This window comes from Manduca sexta, chromosome 24 (assembly GCF_014839805.1).
Source record: "Manduca sexta isolate Smith_Timp_Sample1 chromosome 24, JHU_Msex_v1.0, whole genome shotgun sequence".
NCBI classification, from domain to species: domain Eukaryota; kingdom Metazoa; phylum Arthropoda; class Insecta; order Lepidoptera; family Sphingidae; genus Manduca; species Manduca sexta.
The window spans coordinates 16,447,215-16,470,107 of NC_051138.1; the positions used below are offsets into that span (position 1 = coordinate 16,447,215).

Sequence of the window (22,893 nt, forward strand, 5' to 3'; positions counted from 1 at the left end):
TTTTTTAAGGAGACGACCTCGGCTCAATATTATGACAATGATAGATAATGTACTACGACACATGAAGCGCGCCCTCCAACTTTGTTTTGATGTCGTCAAGTAATTAAGTCCACTAAACTTAAAAATTCACATCAATAATGGTACCCAAAGCTAATAATAAGAAACCAGAATGTCCAGCAGACGTCGTTCAGACACCCTGTTCTACACAGACCGCAATATATGTAAACTACCTCAACTCCAGATTTTTAGTATGTATGTGCCTGTCTTGTAAATTTGCAAGACATTCAGTGTGAAGCGAATTTGGCTACAGCGACGTCTATTTGGATTTAACAAATTTATAACTATTTGAATGTCATGCCTAAGCCGGTTAATTCGGTTCATGTAATAACTGTCAGAGTTATTATGTTAACCATAGGTATCGAAATAGATAATCGATGCCTTAAACTGAGCATTATAATGCAATAGCGCGGGTGTAGGGACGGGAGCGGCGCGGTGGCGGTCCGTTAAGGCGATCCACTATTATACGAGTAATTAATGCGGGCGCGCGCGCCTAGCGGGACCCTAACGTCCAGCAGGTGCCGCTAACGGGACCCGCAAAGGTCACCCCGGCGTGTCACCACCGGACCCTTGCCTCCGCCGACATCAGGCTCGCATTCTATGCAATGTTTTGTAAACAGGTACCGTGTGGTGCTGCCGTGCGTACAATGCGACACCACCGCGGCGCGCCGCGCCGTGCTATCGACACCTACAATCGTATCGCAGATCGAGTCGGTGTACTGATAGTCGAAGTTCCCGCTACTTGCCGCTCATAAAAGGAGCACTGTTATCATTTCGCCAGTTTTTTGTATAATTAAGAGAGTACTCGTGAGACAATAAACAATGTAAATATTAAAAGACCTTTCTTTTACGGTCGTTGTAAAACTATTGTGTGTTGTGAGGCGCGGCTGGTGGTTTGTGCAATTTTTTACTAAATTGTTTCCTTTTTAAAGTTCCTTTGAGCAATAAATTAGAAAGTTCCGTAACAAACTGAACAAATTTTTACTGCGTATTGCTTTCTCCGAGCTGCATTAAAAAGTAACAATGTTTCACGTGACGCCTTAACTGTAAACATTTACAACGGGGACGTTCGGTCCGTTACGAGGTACTCGCAGTGCCGGAGAGGCTGCCAACCCGCGACCCGGCCGGCCAGCACCCTTGCACCACCACCATGCCACGCCGAGTGCTCCAGTCTGAGAGAGGACTGAGCTGGGTTGGATGTAATTAGGAATGCAATGGTGCTGTAGGACAATTAGTAGGTCCTGTTAACGAACAACGCGAGGCGACGCGGCGGTTAATACGGTAGAGTAGTATGAAGGCTACAGGGACATATGGGTAATTAGAAACCGAAACATCATCAGAAATAATAACAGAGCGACGTCGAGAGTTGTACGAGGAGGAAAGTGAATCACAGCGAAATCGCCGAAGCGAGCTACTGTCTGTGTCACAATTTATCAATTCGAGAGACATCGTGGGGGGCCACAATATTATGATCAGTCGTAACGATCGCTTGTAGCAAGTATAATTTGGTGTATAAGAGTAAAAATGGCAAACTCACCCGCGTCCATGGCTGCTCGCTGCGGGTGAATGATGCGCAGGCGCCGCGGACTCGCCCCACTCCCACTCGCTTCAGACTTAGGCCAGTCTATAGGGCGCATTATTCACCCCCGAGCGCACGCAAAAACTGAAATGTCAGGTGATTTCCCCGCGCCCTCGACTCCCCGCCCCGGTAACAGTGCCGGACGAGCGCGGCCGCGGGACCTTTAGGTCACCCCAGTGCCGTGAGCGCCCATTCTCGCTAACGGGGCTCTCGCTCAAGGACATACTCACCACTACAACAGTACCCTATTTTTGCACGCCTTTTAAACAATTTAGACCGTAGTTATGCGCGACGCGCTTGTTCCTGTCGGGAGCCTGGAGCCGCAGGCCGCAGCCGCCGAGCGGTCGGTGGCGAGACGAGTCCCGGGACCGCAAGTTGCTTCAGTTTTTGCGCGTCTGCGCTCAGGTCTCGCACCGTGACGTGTACAATTCGGTCTCGAATAACATAACAAACATATTTGTATGGTAATTGGCACTAATTAGCAACAGTGTATGATTGGTATTTGAATAATTTGAAATATTATGGCGCATACGCGGACCGTCTGCTAATGTAAAGTGTACTTTTCATTTATTTATTTTGGTTTTTGAGCAGGCTTATTACTTAATTAAAGGGAAATAAACGTTGTAATCAAAATTTATAATCGCCTCTAACTTAATGTCTGTGCAGTGGGAGATGCTGAGTTTCAATTCCAGGTCTCCGGTCGGAGCCATTTTGTGCGAGTTTTCTAACACGATTTACCCAGAACTGCGTCTCTCAAAATATTACTAGAACATGCTTGAATAGTGTATTGCCCGGATTCTACATCATGTTTAGATACGGACATATCGAAGAATATATTATTATAATTTACTTTATACTGAAATATGTGCATGCAAAGTTAACACTATTACAAGAAAATAACGAACAAGAGACGTTCAAATCAATGCTTTCGAAATGTAAATGTTGCTACATTGGACAAAAAAAACAAAAAATTACAAAAAAATATTTATTTGTTTCTAAGAATAACTGCAAATAGAATTTTTGATTTATTTTGCCTTTATATCCGCTAATGACAATTCTACCACGATATTATTTAAAAAGGTTGGAATTTGTTCGAAATAAAGAACCAGTACCCATACAATAACTGGACATGTCCTTTATGACTTCATTCATAGGATAGAAAAGTTGAGTCGTATTGTAGAGTTGGGGGCATGTTCTGCCGCGCGCCCTGGCTACAGTTGAACCGTTATAACAGTAAGATTATATTATATGTCATGTAGCAATACTGAGGCGCCGATTTACATCGTGTCCGCTGCCTTCACAGATCTTGCACAACAAAACGAAATTTATTGCATACCGCAGTTTCTAGTAACTTTGCAAATGAAAAAAGATCGTTATAAGTTTTTTTAGTTAAAAGCATAATAATGCGTATTAGGCAAAAATCATCAATCACGGACGTCCCTCGGAGCAATTTGTGTGCTTTCTTAGAATTGAAAGGTTTCGTTCGCACAAGATCACCAGATAACAATCGCGTGTAGAGTACCCCGACACGTCAGCCCCTCTCGGCCCCGCGCTCTCGCCGCCACAAAGGATTTGCATACGTGCATAATATTTCGTGGAGTGCTAATCCGCTACCTGCCCAGTCCTTACCGAGCGTTATAAAGGTCTGTCCACAACACGAGTACATTATAAATATGAATCGAACACAGTATCACACACGTAAATTCTTGTAGAATGTCACTTTTATTAATGTTGCTGTATACTGTGGTGCATATTTGGACAAATCTGTTCGAATAGATGTTAGTGTAGTAACTACTGACTGCCCCGACCCCACTCGCGCGTGGTAAGCACGACGCAGTTCTACTAAACATGTTGTACGTTAGAAATGTTCGTGACAACTGTTATGCATAGTATCTTGGTCATCATACAAAATTGCAAGAGTATCTACATACATATCTATGACACCCCCCTCCCCCTGGCCCCTCCTTCCTCGGCCACCGCGCGCGCTCCCCGTCGGGCCGCAGTAGTGGCACGCATATTTTTTGTGCACGCATCAGGTATGAGAGGCCAGGTACGGCTCGTTTGGGCAAAAACTGCCAAAACCGAAGCTAATATATCAAAGTGGCTCGTAAAGCGACAATACGCATGCGGCATTATGTTACCGGATCATTACAGTCGTGACGATGCGGGCCTCGCTGAGCTGCACGACCGGCGATGCCTCGCAAGCGTCCCCACTTAAAGACCTCTCGGACGGTCCTGTTGGTACGAACTACTGTTTAGTACCTACAAACTAAATATCTCGTATGCGCATGTGCTACTGGGCTTACGAAACTACACACTTACTTGAGCCACCTTAACAGAGAGTGGAACAAGCGCAGTTGGTAACGTCGGAGGTCAAGCAGTCTCTGATTCAACGGTAACTAAAGCGGTGAGGTCTCACAAACACAGTCGAACAGCGCAGCGGCGAGCTCGTGACGAGTAAAACTAAACCCCCATTGTATGTAGTGGCGCGGAGTCACCGACCTCTTGCTGCACTCCTACACGTTGCAGATGGTGACAAACGCGGCACGATGTTTGATAAGAGCCTTATGCTCAAATTGTCATGTACTGCCTTACACGATTGCATCCAAAAATCTGAGCCTAATGCTGGGACTGCTGCCAACACGTGAGTGACTAAAAAGGGAATATTTTTTAATCTGTACAGTAATATTAATTGCTTGCTAGACTAGAGGCTTTAGCCGAAATAATTTCCATAGTATCCCTATATACTTTTGCATTTATAGTACTATCAATAAAGATGGATCACCATATTGCAGAGACGGCACACCCGATGACGAACATAGCCACGTGAAACGCGTCATCATCTATAAATATCAACCTAATGGATCTAGATCACATTATGTATATTCATAGAAATATGTAGACACTAATGCCCTAATAGTTCAGTTTATGCACTTTTACATTGTAAACACGGCGATGTGATTTTTAATGAATTTCCATTAACCTACATTCGTCTTGAAAACCCGACACTAATTAATAAAAATTCTATGTTAGCTATGAACCAAAAGTTCTATTTAATCTAATATTATAATAATTATGCTAGCAAAAATAGTGTGTAGTATAAATGGTCGTCGGTTCATAGTCGAACTGACAACCACCATTTGTCTAGTCCGCCATTCGGTTGTTATGCAGTTAAAGTGCTCTTAAACTTTATTTATAATCTAGGAATTTAAGTTATGTTGTTATTTACGGAATTCTTGAAATTAATTGACATTTAACGAATGCAGAACTAAAACGGATGTTCAGTGTAATGTAGGGAAACGCGAATATCGGTCAATATGTTCACCATACGACCTTAGAAAATCTATAGACCGTGTAAAGTATGTATGTTTGAGCACGGCGAGACACGATGCAGAGCGGAGTGCAGCGATACTAAAAACTTCAATTATTCGCATCTCGCAAGCGACGACAAAAACCATTGAAAATGTATTGAAATATGCGCCCGATTGTTCGACGATCGAAGGTGAGGTGATGAAAAAACACAGCAGATGTGCCGCCGCTACCTGCCGCGCCTGCGCCGCGCCGCCCCGCCGCCCGCGCCCTCGCCACGCATGCAAATGTGGTGCCGTGCTGTGGGACCGTAAGTAGGTACTGCAAGCCTGCGAGTGCACCACCAGAACCGACGTACATAACATGCGTGGGTCCGTCAATAACGGTCTAAATATATAAATATATATTTTTATGGACATTCTAGTCTTAAGTCAGTTAACATTTTACATACATACATAACATCACGCATTTATCCCCGAAGGGGTATGCAGAGGCGCAACTAGGGCACCCACTTTTCGCCAAGTATGTTCCGTCCCATGATGTGATAGGGGCGAGCCTATCGCCATATCGGGCACAAATTCCAGACTCCGGGCTGATACTGAGCAGAAAAACCCAAATATCACTTTGCCCGACCCGGGATTCGAACCCAGGACCTCAGAGCGCTATTGTACCGGACATGCAATACAACTACGCCACCGAGGCAGTTAACATTTTAAACATAGCTACCATCTTCCTTGATGTTATCATATCATATAATAACATGATTTGTTGTGACTCACGCATGTCTAATGCGCTATACTTTTTGTATTATACAACACCGTGTAAATGAGGCCTTCTTGTAACCATACCAGTGGTAACCGTCGTGCGGTCAGACGGTTAGGGCGAGCACAACTTTCGATTTGAAACGCAATATGCATACCGTAATGTAGTAATGGGCCGGCCACTACCGGTCCCGCTGAATTAGTGTAATAAAAATAATAAGCGGCGGCGACCTGCGCCACAATAAATAATAAATTATAGAACAAATTGCATATCAGGCGTTTAACCATACCACGGTAGCCATAAACCGCAGCACGCGCGTGACAGCCACCGGGATGCCGTCCGCACCCCGTACCAGCAGGCTCCGAGCGCACAGTAAACACGTGCTGACGACATGCTCATCTACCAGTGGTGTATCAGTCGGCTTAGGAGATCCCAAAATATTCGATAAGATCGGCTATAAGCGAATCAAACGGACGACTCTCAACGAAGAAATATTATGATCCTAAGCGAGCCAGGAGCATACCGCGCGCGACTCGTTCGGAACGCTCTATGATCGTCCCATCTAGATGCGTAAAACGGGTAAAGCAGCATATTTGCTGGACAAATTAATGATTTGAATGGTCATTGGTGATTGTACTGTGAGGCTCCCGTCCTAATAATTACTAATACTTAATGAATGATTATTATTCTGTTCTGTGAAACCTACGAGTATTGCTATATCATGTTTACTATGCAAGACCATTGCAACTTATTCACATTGTTCTCCAAATAGGCGTAGGTGCATGTTTGGCAGTCTGGCTGGTGCGAGAGTGCTGCAACGCATTGCCAAATATCGCCACGCGCGCTCCTCGCGCCTGGCTTAAATATAATGCGCTTTTGAATAATAATAATTACATTATAATGAACGGATTACACGAACTAGCATTTAGCTAGCAAGTTTGTGAAATAAGAGTTCCTCATGTAGGTAGGCGCTATATTACACATCGGCGTGGAAAACTTTCTGTGGAGCTTTACTCTCATAGTTCTCTTTCAGTATCAAAGCGATCATTAACAATAAGTACGCTTTAACAAGTCAAAAGCGCGCGGGCTTTGGGTTCGAAACCAACAAGTTTGTCTCATTAGATAAAAAGATTAACTTTATTCGCCACGTAGACATAATATGAAAGGCTCTCATGACCCGTCATTTGATATTTAAAATGATTTAAATTGTTAATCAAATAATTTTGGTGAAATATTTGAGAACCAGTACGGGCTAGCAGGTACAGAGGACAGCAGAGACGGGATTAGGCCTAGGGAATGAGAAGCGGAACTAATATTGAAATAGGGAAGGAATACTCTATAATATATAATGAGAGGGAAGGACATGCGCCACGGTCCTCGCCGGCGAGGGTAATACAGATCTTAGTTTAACTTATCTTCTGGACTTGCACTAAGTATATCAGCAATGACAGTCCGAAGATGAAAGGCAAAAAGATGCTCCGAGCTTAATCTATGGGTCATCAAATGTCATAAAGTTTTAAAATATGATAAACATTTGTTAATTAGCAGATAATTGCATGTTTATGTAATGCCACGCAAGTCAAATAATAAAGATTGTTCTATGTGAATTTGTCGCAGACTGGAATCTTTCATCAGGGTAACAATGCAGGGCCCAGTGCTGGAGGAGTGTGGAGGGTGAGGCGGTGCACGGCGGCGGGGAGTGCGCGCGTGCGGAACGGGCCCGGGGCCGGGCTCTGCGCACTCGAGGACAAGTGCGTCGCGGCGCGGGAGACGGCGAGCGGTAACACCCGTGAAATTTGACCAATACCTTACATAATGACACCCAAATAGTACACCTCAAAACTGTTTCTTGCACCGTGTTATATTGTATTTGTAATTTTTCACGATGCTACCTCGATGTTGTGTGTTGACAAACACTTTTGGGACTGTACTAAATAAATTAATTATGCACATACAATATATCATTTCGACACGGATGTTTGATCGTAATGGTGTGAAATGTGCACCTGTATAGGCGAGAATAGTTTAGCGCAAAATTATTGCTAATGTGATTAGGTCCTTTATTTTATTATGCCGTCAAGTAGATCATCCTAAATATAAACGCAAATCTGAATGATTTATTATTTGATGATTTAAATTGCACGTTGGTTAATTGACATGATATAACCTACAAGTGAATGATTTAATATATCATTGCATGTCAAAGCGTGAAGTCGCGGAAGCTATAGGCGCTGTCCGCACGTGCCGCGTGCTGCGAACCACACAATAGGTGCGGTAGAGCAGCTATTATTGCCTAGCTGTCAACATGAGCAGTAACTACGCTCGCGCGTGCTGCCTGCGAGCCGCGAGCCGCACACCTCGGGTCGTGATGCGGACTTGTGGCCACTCTCCACCGCGCCGCACCGCCTTCTGTACAGATTTATGTTAATATCTTGCACATATGTTCGACATTTAATGCAATTTATACAATTTGTCCAAAAATAGTTTTATTTGAACGCCATATGCATTAATAGTTACTTACTCAAACTTGTAGTGGACAAGGACATATAATATCGATTGTTACGGCTGTGTTAGTTGATTACAAAATTATTTGTAAACGACACACTGGGCGTAACGCGTAAAGTTTAACGAAATTAAACATTTTTTATGTACTTTTTGAAAGTCCTTAAAAATTAAGACTTTGTAGATAAAAGGAAATAAGATAAAACGTTTACAAATGCTTATGAAACAATCAGGTTTGTTGACGGCCCAGTCGGCGGCAGTGGCAGCGGCAGTGGCAGTGGCGGTACACAGAGAGCGTGCGGCAGAAAGCGCCGCATCACGCCCGCGGCCGCGCCGGCCCGCGCCCCGCGCCCCTCCGTGGGAGCTGTTTTTGTGGCCCACTTCGGAGCGACCACCGAGCAAGTCACACACAGTGACGTCACTACACGCATCGACATCACACATCCGCGTTCATTCACAAGCGCCGTGTGAACCCCACAAACACAACGATGGCATTGTGTGTCATACTTTAAATATGAATAGTGAACAGCACGTCGATGTAATGGCACACAACTCGGCTTGGCAAATCATAATACACATCTCTAGATTTGACACTCAAAATTTTATTGATTCATGTGCCATAAGCTTTGTTGTCAGTGATTGGCATTTGTCCTATAAAACATCGACAGCAAAAAGCTCTCCGACCATTGAGTTATTTTGCACTCCTGCCCACACACCAGGAGACAGGCGTGAGCTTATGAATAGCGCATTAGATTTAGGATCATATTTATTATGTTACCCGTAATGATACTACACTAATACCACATAATATTGTCGTCTATTGCACTCGACTCGCGGCGAATGTAACAAGTGCATGAGTATGACGGGGAGTATCGACATCGACTTTCGAAATGGTATTCATCAATGAACAGTTGACAGAAACGCTCTGTTAAAGCAGTGTATCGTGGATGCTCACACCACGCGAGGCGGCACTGACCGGCCAGATAAATCGTTCTAACCGCATTAAACGCCAATTAACCCGATCCGTATGCACAAAAAGCGTGTGATTACCGCTGTGGAGTGTAACCGACGCGCGACGCCCGCGATGGGGACATTTTTTTGGCGATTTGAATAAGAGCCGCGGCGCGGTGGTGACGCGCGTCGGAGGCACGCACAATGCCGCCGCGCGGCTCGGTGAGTTCCGTGAAGCACGCGCGGAACAAAAACGCGCCGCGCTCGCCCGCCGAACGCTTTTTACTCGCCCCAGCCCATTCACGGCGTAATTAACGCGAATAAAAAACGAACCTAGACGAAAATTAGAAATGTTTCGGTGTCGCTGCGACTGCGACAAAAACCTTGCTCGCTGTGAATTTGTATTAATTTAATTACAATGTTTTGTCTCGTCGCGTCACGGACCGCGGTGCAAGCCACTCTCAATCCTTACTGAGAGCGCTTCTAATACACTGTTTCTAATGGACTACTTCGATATTGTGAGACATTTTGTACAGTGAATAGTATGTACCTTTACCACTTACATAATAAGTTATATTGAGAAATTCACATAACAAGTTTACAAGTAATTTAAAAATATTTCTTTCAATAATATTATTTTTGCATAACAAATTAGATAATCATAATATGCAATATTATACTAGTAAGTATAGTAATATGTAATGGATAATGTTCAATTCGAGCAGGAGTGAAACCGTATAAATGTATGTGCGCGCGCAGTCCAGTGCAAGCACATCGCGTGGCGCGGCGCGATGCGGCTGTGCCGACACCGGCGCGGTATGGAGATGCGGCATACAAAAACATAATTAGATAATTTGAGTGTTCCCGCTTCCGTGTCGAGATGAAGCATCGCCTTGCGCAAGCGCAGGCGGTCACTGTATTGTGCACTCACCGTTAAGGTCGAACACCATCTGCGTGTTGAAGAAGCTGGTGACGTCAGCGCGGCCGGACACTGCAACAACAACACACACATGTTACACTCTGCAACACACTACTACAATCACCGCAGCACCCTCCCTCGCTCTTGCAGAAACACCAACCGCCAGTCACCAGCGCTCACTCAGCGCGACTCAATCTCTCTAAATTATTTTCTTAACAGCTCACTATACCATCGCCTTACAATAAAGTACCTGTGATCATACATGGCCCGCAAAGCCTGGTCGTCCCTGATCTTTTAGGAAAAACATTTGGGATTAGCCGAAGAAAGGATTCTTTAAATCTCGAACCGAATGTATTCGAGTTTAGTTTGCATGATTATTGTCTACAGTTACAGGTTGGTGAATGTAAATTAAATATAATATTTCTAAAGATAATATGTTCTAAATCGGGCTTGAATCGGCTAGCAGATAAATATTCATAAAATAGCGTTCGGCACTGTCCGTCTGTTTAGTGTGAAGCGATGCACTGTCGTTACTTGTAAGTCATTGTTTGTATTAGATTATACCGTCGTTTAAACCCTTTGGAATTTTAACATATAATATGTAGATCTCTTATGGATAAACCATCCCTAGAGAGACATACATCCGATCAGTATAATAAAAAATGCCAGTATTATATTGATCTCATAATTTTATAAGTAAACTCATCAACAGCCATCAAATTGGGGGCGAAATGTAGTCTCCAAAATTACAGTACACTACTATGTTTTTTTTGCGTTATAGAAATTGCCAAAAATAATTACCCAGCTTAAAAGTTCAAGTACAAAACTTCTCTAGTTTTAAAGCCAAATTACGTCGCCTCGATATCAATATTATGACGACATTGTTATATATATAAATACACTTTGTTAAACGAAGTAAAAAGGTGGTTGACGCTCTAAGGCAGCGTTTGGTAACTGAGTGTAGCGTACCGCGAGCGTGGTGCGGCGTCGCGGGCCCTGGTGAGGAGGCTGGCGGTTGCCGCGGCTTATAGCGAGGGTCGACAAACGAGCTACTGAGTCACCTGCCAGTAATGACCGCCACCAGTCGCGAACAGCCGCACCACACGTTGTTATGGGGCTATTTTACACTTCTAATGCGAGGAATGGGCATATTTTAGAGATTACTATTTTATATCTACTCACTTAGTTTATATTATAGGAGAGGCTAGCATGCCTTTTTCTTTTAAAATTCATGTAACCAAATACAATGAAATTAAACTCTTTCATAATAATTGATTAAATTTCCAAGTCTGCAGTAAAATTTATATAACAGCAGAAAAACGTTTCTTTAACAATGGTACAATTGTGTGCCGATAGACATGAATATGATTGCGTTCCCAAATAAAGTGTCCGTTGAGAATAAATAAAAATATTAGCTGGAGATGTAATCGGTGATAATAAAAAACAAGCGGTCGCGCATTTTTTTGTAAACAACAATGAGAGTTGGTGCGGGCGAGGGTCGCGCGGAGAGAGCAGTGCGTCAACAAAACCTCGCAAATAATATAGAATAAGAAAAGCTTACAATGACTGTAGAATGCAGTGGGTGAGACAGGTGGCGCGGCGAGATCGGCTAACTGTACTTGTAATCAAATAACAGCGGTAAACAAAAGCATGAGTCACGTGGCGGGCCGCGGGAGTCTGCGCACGCGCTGGTTATTGGACACCTTGCGACACTGAACACTTTTTCAGTATTACACTTCTCTACAGTTCAGTAATTGTAATATTATTTTGGCCGTCGAGAGAAGTAACTTACGTTTCAAATAGTATCAAATATACTTAAGTAGATTGTTATTATAACTGTTAATTGTTAACTCCGCCTTAGTTGTTTGCTGTTAAGGTGTTATTTTCTAATATAAATAATTATTGCGCCCCTCGACGGATGCTAAAATAATATCCGAAACGCTGTGCCGAGACCTAGTCGAGGTGGGCTTGTCGCGCCGTCACCGGTACGCACGCCACTATGTATATGAAATATTGAAGCCATTCTCTGCTCAGTTTTGTCAACAGCGTCGAATAAAGCGTTACAGAAAAACAGCATCCTTGTTAACGCGTTTGGAACGGGAGGAAGATGTGAGCGATAACACGTACCGACCAGTGACTCACTCGGTAGCTTTTACCTATAAAATATTATTTAAAAATCCGTGTCAGTTTTTTGTTACTTAAATAATATTATAATTTGAAATGTAGTTTTTTTGTCGCGACGTGACGCAACATAGCTTATAATAATAATATAGAAACTTTCACTCTGGCACTAGTCACTACGCGGCTCGGATCACCGCTGAAAGGAATCCGCTTATTATGTAGCGAATATAACGTCCTACCAGCCAGTATCAGTGCATATGTATAGTATTTTGTATATGTAATAGTTTATGGTGTTGTGTATGTTTTGAATTGCAAACAAAATGCCCAAAACACACACAATCATAAAATCACGAATTAACCTTTTCGTTTATAGCTGTTTAATGTTTTCAACGATTTTTTACATGAGCAGTTATACATTATTAATGTACCTGGTCAATAACCTGTGAAGGACTAGTGAATCAATACGTGTTTTATTTTGCAAAAGTACACGTCCTATAATAAAGTTTCGCCTAGTTGTGATATGAGTTGAAAGGGTTGCAGCGTGAGTAATGGACGGCGCAGGGTGTACAGTAGGGCACGACAATAGCGGCTGACAGGGGTCCTTTGACTGTTTAATTTCGCAGATCAGCGTCATTGGCGGCGGGCGCAGAATCGAGCATACAGCTCGGTGCGGCCATTCCCAAATAGAATTCACTCTTATCGGGGTTGTAAAAGATAGCATCGCATTAAGCCGATGGGGTCTAAACGGGGTTGGTTTGTATTTAAAGTGGGGTCAGGTGGCAGGGCTGGCGCGCGTGTAGCAACGCGAGAGCAGCGCTCCTCGCTGCGTACCGATCCGCATTCAGTAGTTGTACTGTGATATTTGACCACACCATCACTAATATCTACCACGTTTAATTATTTATGTCAAAATATTATCCACCATTATTGAATTTCTGTAACTAATTGGTACCTAAGTAAGTTTTCTTCGTAGGTCCAGATTAATTGCATTATGTTCAGACTTGTTTACATAAATACATGGAACAGCCTTATACAGAGTTAGTTGCAAGTCTTTTCACGTATTGAGATAAACACGATGGTGGTCACAGCCACACGGGCCACGGCAGGACAATTTTATAACACGGCAGGCAGACAACCCTGCGAGTAGTTTAACAGCTCGTTATATCCAAATAGATATCTTTTCATTTTAAATTAATTCGGGGTCAACACGTCCCGGAGGGCGCGCGCGGGTCGGCGCGGGGTGGTGCGGGGCGGTGCGGGACGGTGCGGGGCCGGTGTGGGGGCTCGCAGGGCCGGCGCAGTAAATCGCGCGCGGGGCCGCGTCCATCTTGCAGCGGCGCCGGCACTCGCCCCTGGGACCCGCTCGGACACTCCATAAATCGTCCCCATTTGGCTAACCCGCGAATCAAAGAAAGGTAATTCACAATGTTTAAATCCAATTTGAAGGGCGCCCCTTATGGCGCTGAATGAGCCGCACGGACTGTTTTCCTTATCGCCTCGCAGCCCTGCGTGTGCATTCAGAGGAAAACTTCGGCGGCTTTATCCGATACTTTTCATTATTTACCACTACATTACAGTGAATATACGACTCCCCGCGCTGCGTGATGGAGTACGGTCGCAATGGACAGACCCCATTACACTATGTATTTAAAAAGTTCTATCGCTTGACAATCTTCATTCCTTTATGAAATGTTATTATAAACCTAGTCATATTATAGTTACGAGATAAAAGTAGCAAGCAATCAATGACTGGCACCGAAAGCCCCGCGTGCTGACACTCAGTTGACGAACGATGCCTACACAAGACATGTTTCTTAGGACTTTTTGAGATTGTTAATGTGTTTATTTTAAACTTCTAATATTACCACATTACCTTGTGGCAGAGTACTTATTGTGATAAGACTATGAAAACAGTGTTCTCCTGGTTTCGATGCGAAATTCGCCAAACCGATATTATACATACAATAGCACGCGAAGATCTAGAGATGTAGCACCAAATATATTCAAATATTTTTTATGGTCCTTGAAAAGTAACTAAATGGATTATGAGAGCACCAAGTCGGCAACATACATATATGTTGAAGTTTTCATAATATTCACTGTTACAATATTTTGTGTTTGTCGCTGTCCGCCGGCCGCGCTCGGCCCGCCGCCGCTCGGTCTCGGCCCAGCAGCGATACACAACGAACACCCAGAGTATTCGGAAGTGTAACGCAACTTGCAGACCAAGAACTAAGATAATTTATTTTAGCTTAGTTCGCGTTACTCACATAATAACACATAATATATAGCTTAGTTTAGAAAATGTATGTATCCAATCGGGCTATGTTAAACTATCTCAGCTTAGTTTTTAGTATGCATTCCGTATAAATGTTATGGGGTGTCACGTGACCCGGTACAGATCTGACGCTGATGTGCGAGGAGCGCCGCGGATGATATTCATGAAGGAAATTGCGTGTCGGTGATCCAGCACAAACGGCCTGTCGCCGACACTCACGCACGCGCGGTCAGGCGCGGACGCCTCGCCAATATTGTTATACTCTAAAATGGCTAATATTTACAATAAGTAGTTACTGAGACGGTGCTTAGAGTCGATTTAAGACGAAACAAGGACAATACCTAACTTATGATTCAAACTGTAGAGTAAAACAAATATTTACTAAATGTCTGACCGTAAGCTTTCATACAGTTCAATGCCTTTATTTTGAATTGCACTTATTTTGCTTATAACCATAAATCGTCCAATCATTCGTAACGATTTTAATGATTCATTAATAATCTAAGAGGATCTAGTAAGGTTTTTATCTGGGTAAATGACACAAGGCGCATTATTTTTGTTTTTGAACAACAATAAACAAGTGCACTGCACCTCACCATGTGTCATTACCGTAGACACAAGAGTGCTTGTATGTTGCTCGGCGAAGAAGAGACAACGTAGCGGTATTAACTGCCACCACAGAAGGACTGCGATGCGATGTATGTGATATGTTTGTATGTATGTAATCTGTACTATGTTGTTTTAAAGAGGATTAAATTTGAACCCGCTCTAAACCCTAATATTAACTATTTATAAATGTGAAACATAAGGTTATAGATTGCAGTTAAATGTGTGTAACACATAAAATAGTGTTCGCCGATAGAAGTATCTCAGTCGCATTAGAAAGCACTAACTATGCCTCGGACTAACAACGTCAGAATGTGAGTGTAGGTAGTTTGTCACTGTTACATTATTCAAGTTGTGACAACACTATACCACAAACATATCGTGCTTTCGACGCGCCGCCCGCGGTCGCGGCATACCAGCGGTTTCACTTATCGCCCATCACTCAGCCGCGATTCACGCTCAATTATAATTTTATGTTAATGTACGTCAATATTGTGAAAATACAGCCGTTTCGTCAAGTGTCTCATTACCGCCCCCGTCCCGCAATGCATTATTAATGACCAAAGCAATGCGGCGCGCTCGGCGCACAGCTCCCGCACGTTACCTTGTAAGACAGATTAGTGCTGAAGCAAATTTACCTTTAACATATTACTCCATCGGATATTGTCCTATACAATAAAGCCGTCGTAATTTTTTTACACTAAATAATTCCATTGCTTTCCTAATGAAAAATATTTGTTAAATGTTGGTAGCGCTTACATTAAATCTATCAGTGTAAGTGTCCAGTGTTAGTAAACGTTAGTATCACATGACCCATGGCTTGTGTACAGGCCTTCTATAAAAGACATCGGACAGCAAACGGCCGGCGAGGACGGTCCCGCAGGACGGGGCCGTATTATAATAAATCTAAAGGCACGGATGTTTGTTTACGATCGCCCCGCGACATGTAGAGTCGAGGCTGGGGTGGCGCTTTTGGGGCTTCGCTATTTGGAAACTACGTAGTCTGTCTATAAAGTTGGAGGAAATTATGATGGATATTAGCCTGGACAGATAATATAGATTGTTTATTTCTTAGGACTGACGGAGGAGAGAAGTCATGGTTCGAAATTTCTAGAGTAACGCGTAAGTTATATGGAGTTTGAAAAGAATGCATCTGCCCGCAAAGAGCCACCACAGCGAGTTCGTCACCATATTGATAGTGATTGCTGTAGATTTGAATACAAATACGAGGCCTCATACTATTATTTTACTATTATATTACTATACATACATTGCATTACATACTATTATACGACTATTACAGCATTATAACTCACTGTGCAGGCATCGCTTCCCAGCGTCATTAGAGCGATGAAAAGTTCAAAGAGTGTGAAGGCAGCGCACACGGGCTGATGTATATACTATGATTGTTGATTGTTGCCTATTAGCAATTCCGTATAATGCCTAATCGCCGTGGAATAGAATTAATAAAGTATGTAGCAGAGACGAGTCGCAGGAAGGCGATAGTACCGCATCTACAGACGGGAGGCACGTCACAACATTCGGTTGTTGTGTATGTACGAACAAAGCGGTAGTTGGGCGGGTCATTGACCGTTCCTGGTTAATTGCGGTTCATCCCTACAGCGCCCCCGCCTTCTCCTCCTCCTCCTAGTCACCTCCGTGTTCGCCAGCCACCTCGCGTCACACATCCCTCGGAGCGCTAGTCTCGCCCTCTCGGCGAGTATCTCGGTAGGCTCGGGGTCACGCAGACCTTCGCACATGACGCCGTAACATTTGGCCTATATAAGAAAATCGATGCGCGCAACGGGTACAAGTTCACCCACACAAACGGCTGCACGTGTGGCGGCGCGTACTACACGACAAACCCACGCACAATCACGCACACCTGTTTAGTTATGTTCATTAACAAACGAGTGTCCGCGCGTCACCGCCGACACCTCTCATCACACATATTGTAATCATTTCGACGAGAAACTGCATGGATTCACAACGTTACAAAATAATCACTTAATATAAAGCCCCAAATCGTCACAGAAATGTTATAGTTCTAATTAAATATGTAATTATTTCTACTGCAAATAATTATTTTATTATGCTCACTGCAGTGGCGGAAGATGAAATTTTCGGAAAGGGAACTCCACACATCACATAGTTACTGTTATGCCTAAATGCCTTTTGCGGAACTTTCACAAAAAGGAAGCCGGTAGGAATCGTTTTATATAGACTATTCGCCACTGATGCTCTGCGCATACGCGGGCTGCTAGAGCGGAGAAGTGCAGTAGCGACTCTACTACACACCGTTTCTACTTGCACGCAATTTCTACAGAACTTTTTATCAAACAGTTCCAACATATTCATACTTATGAAAAGTTTTAATCAATTTCGTCGTGCCATTTCGACCTAATACACTATCTTGTGCAGAGATATCATGAGTATTGAAGAAAGGAGGAAAGTAAATGATATGCGGTTTTAAAGTATTTGTGCTTGAAAAAAATACACTTTTTTATATTAACTTCTTACTGAGTTACTGAATTTAATACACGGAAATCGAGCGTTATATGTCATTGTTAATAACATATAACGCATATTATGTGACGTTAAACCACCGTCACAAGGAAAGTATCAAAAAGTTTGAGATTATGGACTGGGAACACTGAAGAGTAGCTGTAACATATTAGCCGAGTTCAAAAGATTTTATGAACAACAATCAAACTATGTTAACTGGCTGATTGGGCTTCGAAAAATATTTGGCAAAATGAATACCATTCAAGTTAGCCGGCGAAACAAGTAGCGACTTTTGAGAATTTAAGCGAAATCTCGTAATATTAGAGCGTGGTCCGGTAAAGTTTAAAGTTGTTTTATCATTATCGTGACATTACAATCTCGAGACCAAGAGCTCTGAAACGATAGTGTGTAGATTCGATTCCTTTATTTAACAGAGAGAAATCTACTTAAATAAAAAGTTTAATAGTCATCGGTATTGAATCCGTATGAAATAAATCAATAAATGTAATGTACAAACACACGCGTGTGCGGAGTTCGGACGGAGGCACGGGCGGCACTGGAGGCGAGCCGTGCGCTCCGATGCACGCCCCTCTGTTTGTTCATCGGGAATTTTATTTAGAAAATGAAATTGAAATGCGCAGTTCTCAGATATAATGTCTCAGAGACGCGGCTCATACGGCAATTTAAAAATTGACGCCCACTTAGCGCTGCGTCACTATATCGCCTCACATTACGATATTGTATAATGTGGACTTATTTTGGCTAAAAACTTATTTTATAATAAAGCAATATTGATTTGAAATTAAAACCTCGAAACACGTTCGGAGCTTTTTAATCGCATATTTTAAGCCGGTGTGACGCTTGGGTTTCGAACACTTCACGGCAACCTTAAGCCCTCGCGCGGGAACAGTTCTTAGTAGGGTTAGCTAGTTAAGTCACAACGAACCTATTTATTTTATGGATATATAACTGACGTTAATTGCATTTTCCAGTTTTCAGTTAATCGTGACAAAATCGGCATTGTAAATGGTCTACCAAGGGTACCGCTTGAATTGTTTGTTACATGTTTCTTAAATATTTATCACAATATCTAATACTATGTTCTTTTAACACATTCAGAGTAGAATCCTGGTTGTATGCGGAACAGGTGTTAGTGGTAACTTACGGACGAGTGTCGGGCAGCGCCGCGGTGAGCTCGCTTAGTATTCCGACGACATAGCACATGACAAGGCTTCTAAATAAACTTGCAAAAATAACTCCATATATTTTTATACAAATGAATGAGGAGAACAGGTCGTTCAGTTAGTGGCTGCCCATAAACTGTTGCTACACCGCGCCGACGTCCACAACTTTGAATTACAAAATACTGCATGGCATTACGCCGGGTATAATATGAGACAATACATGTTAAATCTTATAGTCCCGAGTGGTTCTATTGGCTTGATACATTGAAAGTTGGACCACACAATGCACATTGCTTGTTGTCAACGAAAATCAACGAAACCCATGGCCCCTGCCCGATATGCGATAACTATGCCAAAGTTATGTTTATGCGATCATTAACTAATGCCTCATTAGTCTATAATTATGGCATATAAGTAAAGTGACGCAAAAACGCAGTAATTTGTAATAGACGAGGAGTACTATAAAACCTAACTAGTAATGTAATATTTTAAATTGTAAAGATTTTATGAAGATGTTTAGATATTTATTAAACTTTAGAAGTAAACGCTTAAAGTGCTGGACTGATTTGAATGAAATTTGGAACCAAGTAGAGCTAGTCTTGAATTAACCAACATTATAGAAAGCTGGTTGTCTTGGGAGAAACTTTTTACGGGCTTCGGATGGAGCCGCGAACAAATTGTTGTATATGATAAATTAGCAACAATTGAAATGACACGATACACTTAAAAATCTGTAGAACTGTAAACCAATAAATTATTACATTTAAAGCCTTGCATTTCAATTCTAAGCCGATGCTAATATACAACTGTCATAATTTACAAAAACCCACACCCAAAAGGTAATACAAATGGAGTTTTGGAATATTGCATCAAATTATTGAGACTTTTAATGTGCCGCATAATAATTGTAAAAAATAATTTGAATCATCTTTTATATCAATGAATAATTACGTACTTAGAAAGTCATAGTATATGTATTGCTTTTCTATTAACTCGTTGTATAGTGCACCGCGCGATAGTTCATAACTATATTGTGATATTGTATACGTCATAGTACAATAAAGTCGATTTTACAATAAACCCTCAATGAATATATTTATTTAAAACGTTTGTAATTAATATAAAAAATACAATTTGTAAGTAATATAATCGAAAATAATTAATATGAAATATAATATGGTGTGCAAATTCAAAACAAAACTACTTATTAATCACTCAGGAAAAACGTAGAGTTTCAAATGCCGCTTCGTTTATGATCTCGATTGTTACGTAGTGACGTGGTGGGACTGGGGATACCTTCCGGAAGTAATACCAGTCTACACAACGAGCTAAATGGATATTTGTTATAAGCGTCACTTGTTCATTTGGGATTGTTGATAAAATATGATAAATTAAATATTTGGATCGATAATATAATTTAGATATACAGCGATATTCTATCAATCAGTATGGTTATATTATGGTATCATGTTATTACTACATTAAAATGATCTCTTGGAAATATACGCAACAGCCTTTAATACTATTATCTATTTATGTAATATGATTAAATCAAATATAAAACCTAGTCTTGGTTCTACTTACACTTCTAGGCAATAAAAAATATGTATTTTTCGCTTCATTCAAAATTTCGAAAGTGTGTTATTTTATATGAATAATTATGTTGCAATATTTTCAATTCTAACATTTTTTTTTTTTAAACTTATTCAGTAAATAAAGTATGGAGAATGCTTCAGGCTTAAGTAACGTTAAATGGCGAAATCAAACAATTTTACTTATACTATAAATGCAAAAGTTTGTGTAAGTGTTGGCTGTTTGTTAGAAGTAAACTCCGAAACAAATGAACGGATTTGGATAAAATTTGGCACACGGTAGGTAAGACACGTAGGCTACTTTTTATTCCGATAATTGGTTTCCATGGAAAATAATAGAATTGATAATCTAATCCCTTAAAAAAAGATGGCGTTGAGAACACACTCAGCACTACACGATTGCACATAAACAGAAGTAAAATCACCCATAAACTTTACATCCAAAGTACTTCATGCCACTGCGCTTCACTCGTCACTGAGAGACGAGATGCTAATCCCAAGTTGTTGTAATCATAATAATACCAGCTCTGTATTATATACTGTCCACCGTTGGGTACCGAGTACTGAGTACTCTACTACTGAATAAGTTTCAGTCTTAAGTCCACCACGCTGGCCTCATACGGGTTAGCAGACTACACATGCATTCCAAATGCTTAAGGAGAACTTCTCAGGTATGCTGATTTCCTTACAATATTTTCCTTCACCGTTAAAGCAAGCGATCATTCACAAGGAATACACATATAACTTTTTAGACAAGTCAGAGGTACCTATGGACCTTAATCTCGTTAGTCTGTCCCCCTCCCGACTAGGCTATAACCGCTCAAATAATCTTCTTAAATTTTTCAGTTATATTAATTTAAAATAAATTGTAAGACAAAATAACTCCAGGTGAACAACGATGGACATTTATACATACTGTGAAAGTTTACATTTAGCAAGTGAAATTGAACCATAATGCACAATGAATGTGTTCACTACAAACATACCTCTGTTTAGAAGATTGAATATGTCATCGGTTTGTATGTGGTTGTGGTGTCGTGATCGTAGATCCGTACGAATCCCTCGTGGATAAAGTTCATGTAGGCCCATTTGTGACGCGGTGAACACACTTGACGCGCGATGCACGTGTCACTAGTTAATAACTACTCTGCTATGACAACGCGGGTTTTAAAAAGCTCCAAACGACACCTCTGATAATCCAAAAGCATTGAAAACGATTCAAGGCTGTGAGGCATATAGTACATGTTAATCAATCGGCATCCTGATTTGAAATTGTAATATGTATAAAGTGTACTATGCACCACGTTGGTAAAGTTCGTTTTGCAATGCTGTCAAGGAGCGCGGTATGGTACGCGTACGTTCGGAAGGCAGGCGCACACGGCTCTACACGCGCGAGCGCCGCGACTATCTGCGCCCTCGCACCGGGCAATCGCTCTAATCAATCATATTTATGCTTTAGTAATTCACTGCATGTGACTATCTTAAGGAAATTGATACAAAAAATAATTATAATTTTTTCCTCTCCCCGTTGTTTCAGCGCGGCTCGGCGGCCGGTCCGACAGCCGGTTATCTATACACTATGTTATTATCATACAAGATACCCGATGCGTGTTAAACTGTACGAAATATGCGTTTTTTAGATTAGATCCGAGGGCTATAATGATACGGCAAAGCAATTTCTTCATAGAATTATTTTAGGCTAAAATTAGTTCGGAGTCTGCGCTACGTGCAAACCCCTTGTCGGCATTTAAGTTGGGATAAAAGTAGCTAACATATGATCCACGATTTGGTGTAGTCCTGAGCCAAATTTCTTTCGAATCCGTTGAGCGATTTCTGGTTTACTTCAAACAAAGATTCCGACATCTGACAAACCTTCTCAAATTTAAAATCTGCTATGTGTAGTATGTCTACATAGTTAACAATATGTATTGGGAATTTTGCATTTAGTTACGATGATACTTATAGTGCAAGAATTTCTTTTTACGAAATTAGCGTTTTTATTTTCTTGACACTTTTGAACGGTAATCACAGTATAATGCTTCGTTTAACATATTATTATGTACCGACTATCGCCCGATCGATAACAATGAAATCAAATGGGTACAATAATGAATGTGACATGCAGTACCTAAAATTGTGCATAAAGGAAACAAATGGCTCCCAAGGTGCTCCTCAACTGACAGGTGTTTAGGGAACGTTTGCAGTATTATCGAAAGAGGGTGCGCGCGGGCCTAGAGGATGGCCGCGGTGATGCGTCATTACAGTTATCATCTAATTAAAATAATTTAGTGTAAACATGACAATTCGATATCGGCGACAAGTGAGTGCATGTCACAACGCCTATCGCGCGAGATCTAAACAGGTTTCGTTTATTAAAAGGGACATCAGATTACATTACCTATGTTAATACGTTGTTAATGTCCGTCGCGTGTTAAACAACAAAACTTAATCAGAGTATCGATCGAAAGACAGGTGAGGCAGCGTCGCGGCGCCGGCGCCGCCGCGACGCAGACGAGGCGCGGCCGGCG

At 41.8% G+C, this 22,893-nt stretch overlaps 1 protein-coding gene across 5 annotated transcripts in view; it reads right to left on the reverse strand.

Moving 5' to 3' along the window:
- The window catches only part of LOC115450365 (protein nubbin), a 192,134-nt gene that overhangs the window by 45,239 nt on the left and 124,002 nt on the right, over positions 1 to 22,893 (reverse strand). For 4 of the 5 annotated variants that reach the window (XM_037442565.1, XM_037442564.1, XM_037442567.1 and 1 more), the window contains one exon: positions 10,092 to 10,151. In XM_037442565.1, coding sequence (XP_037298462.1) covers positions 10,092 to 10,151 — 60 coding nt within the window. Of the gene's footprint in view, positions 1 to 10,091; positions 10,152 to 21,351; positions 21,561 to 22,893 lie in introns of those variants that run through there. The other variant, XM_037442568.1, reaches the window with a different exon arrangement.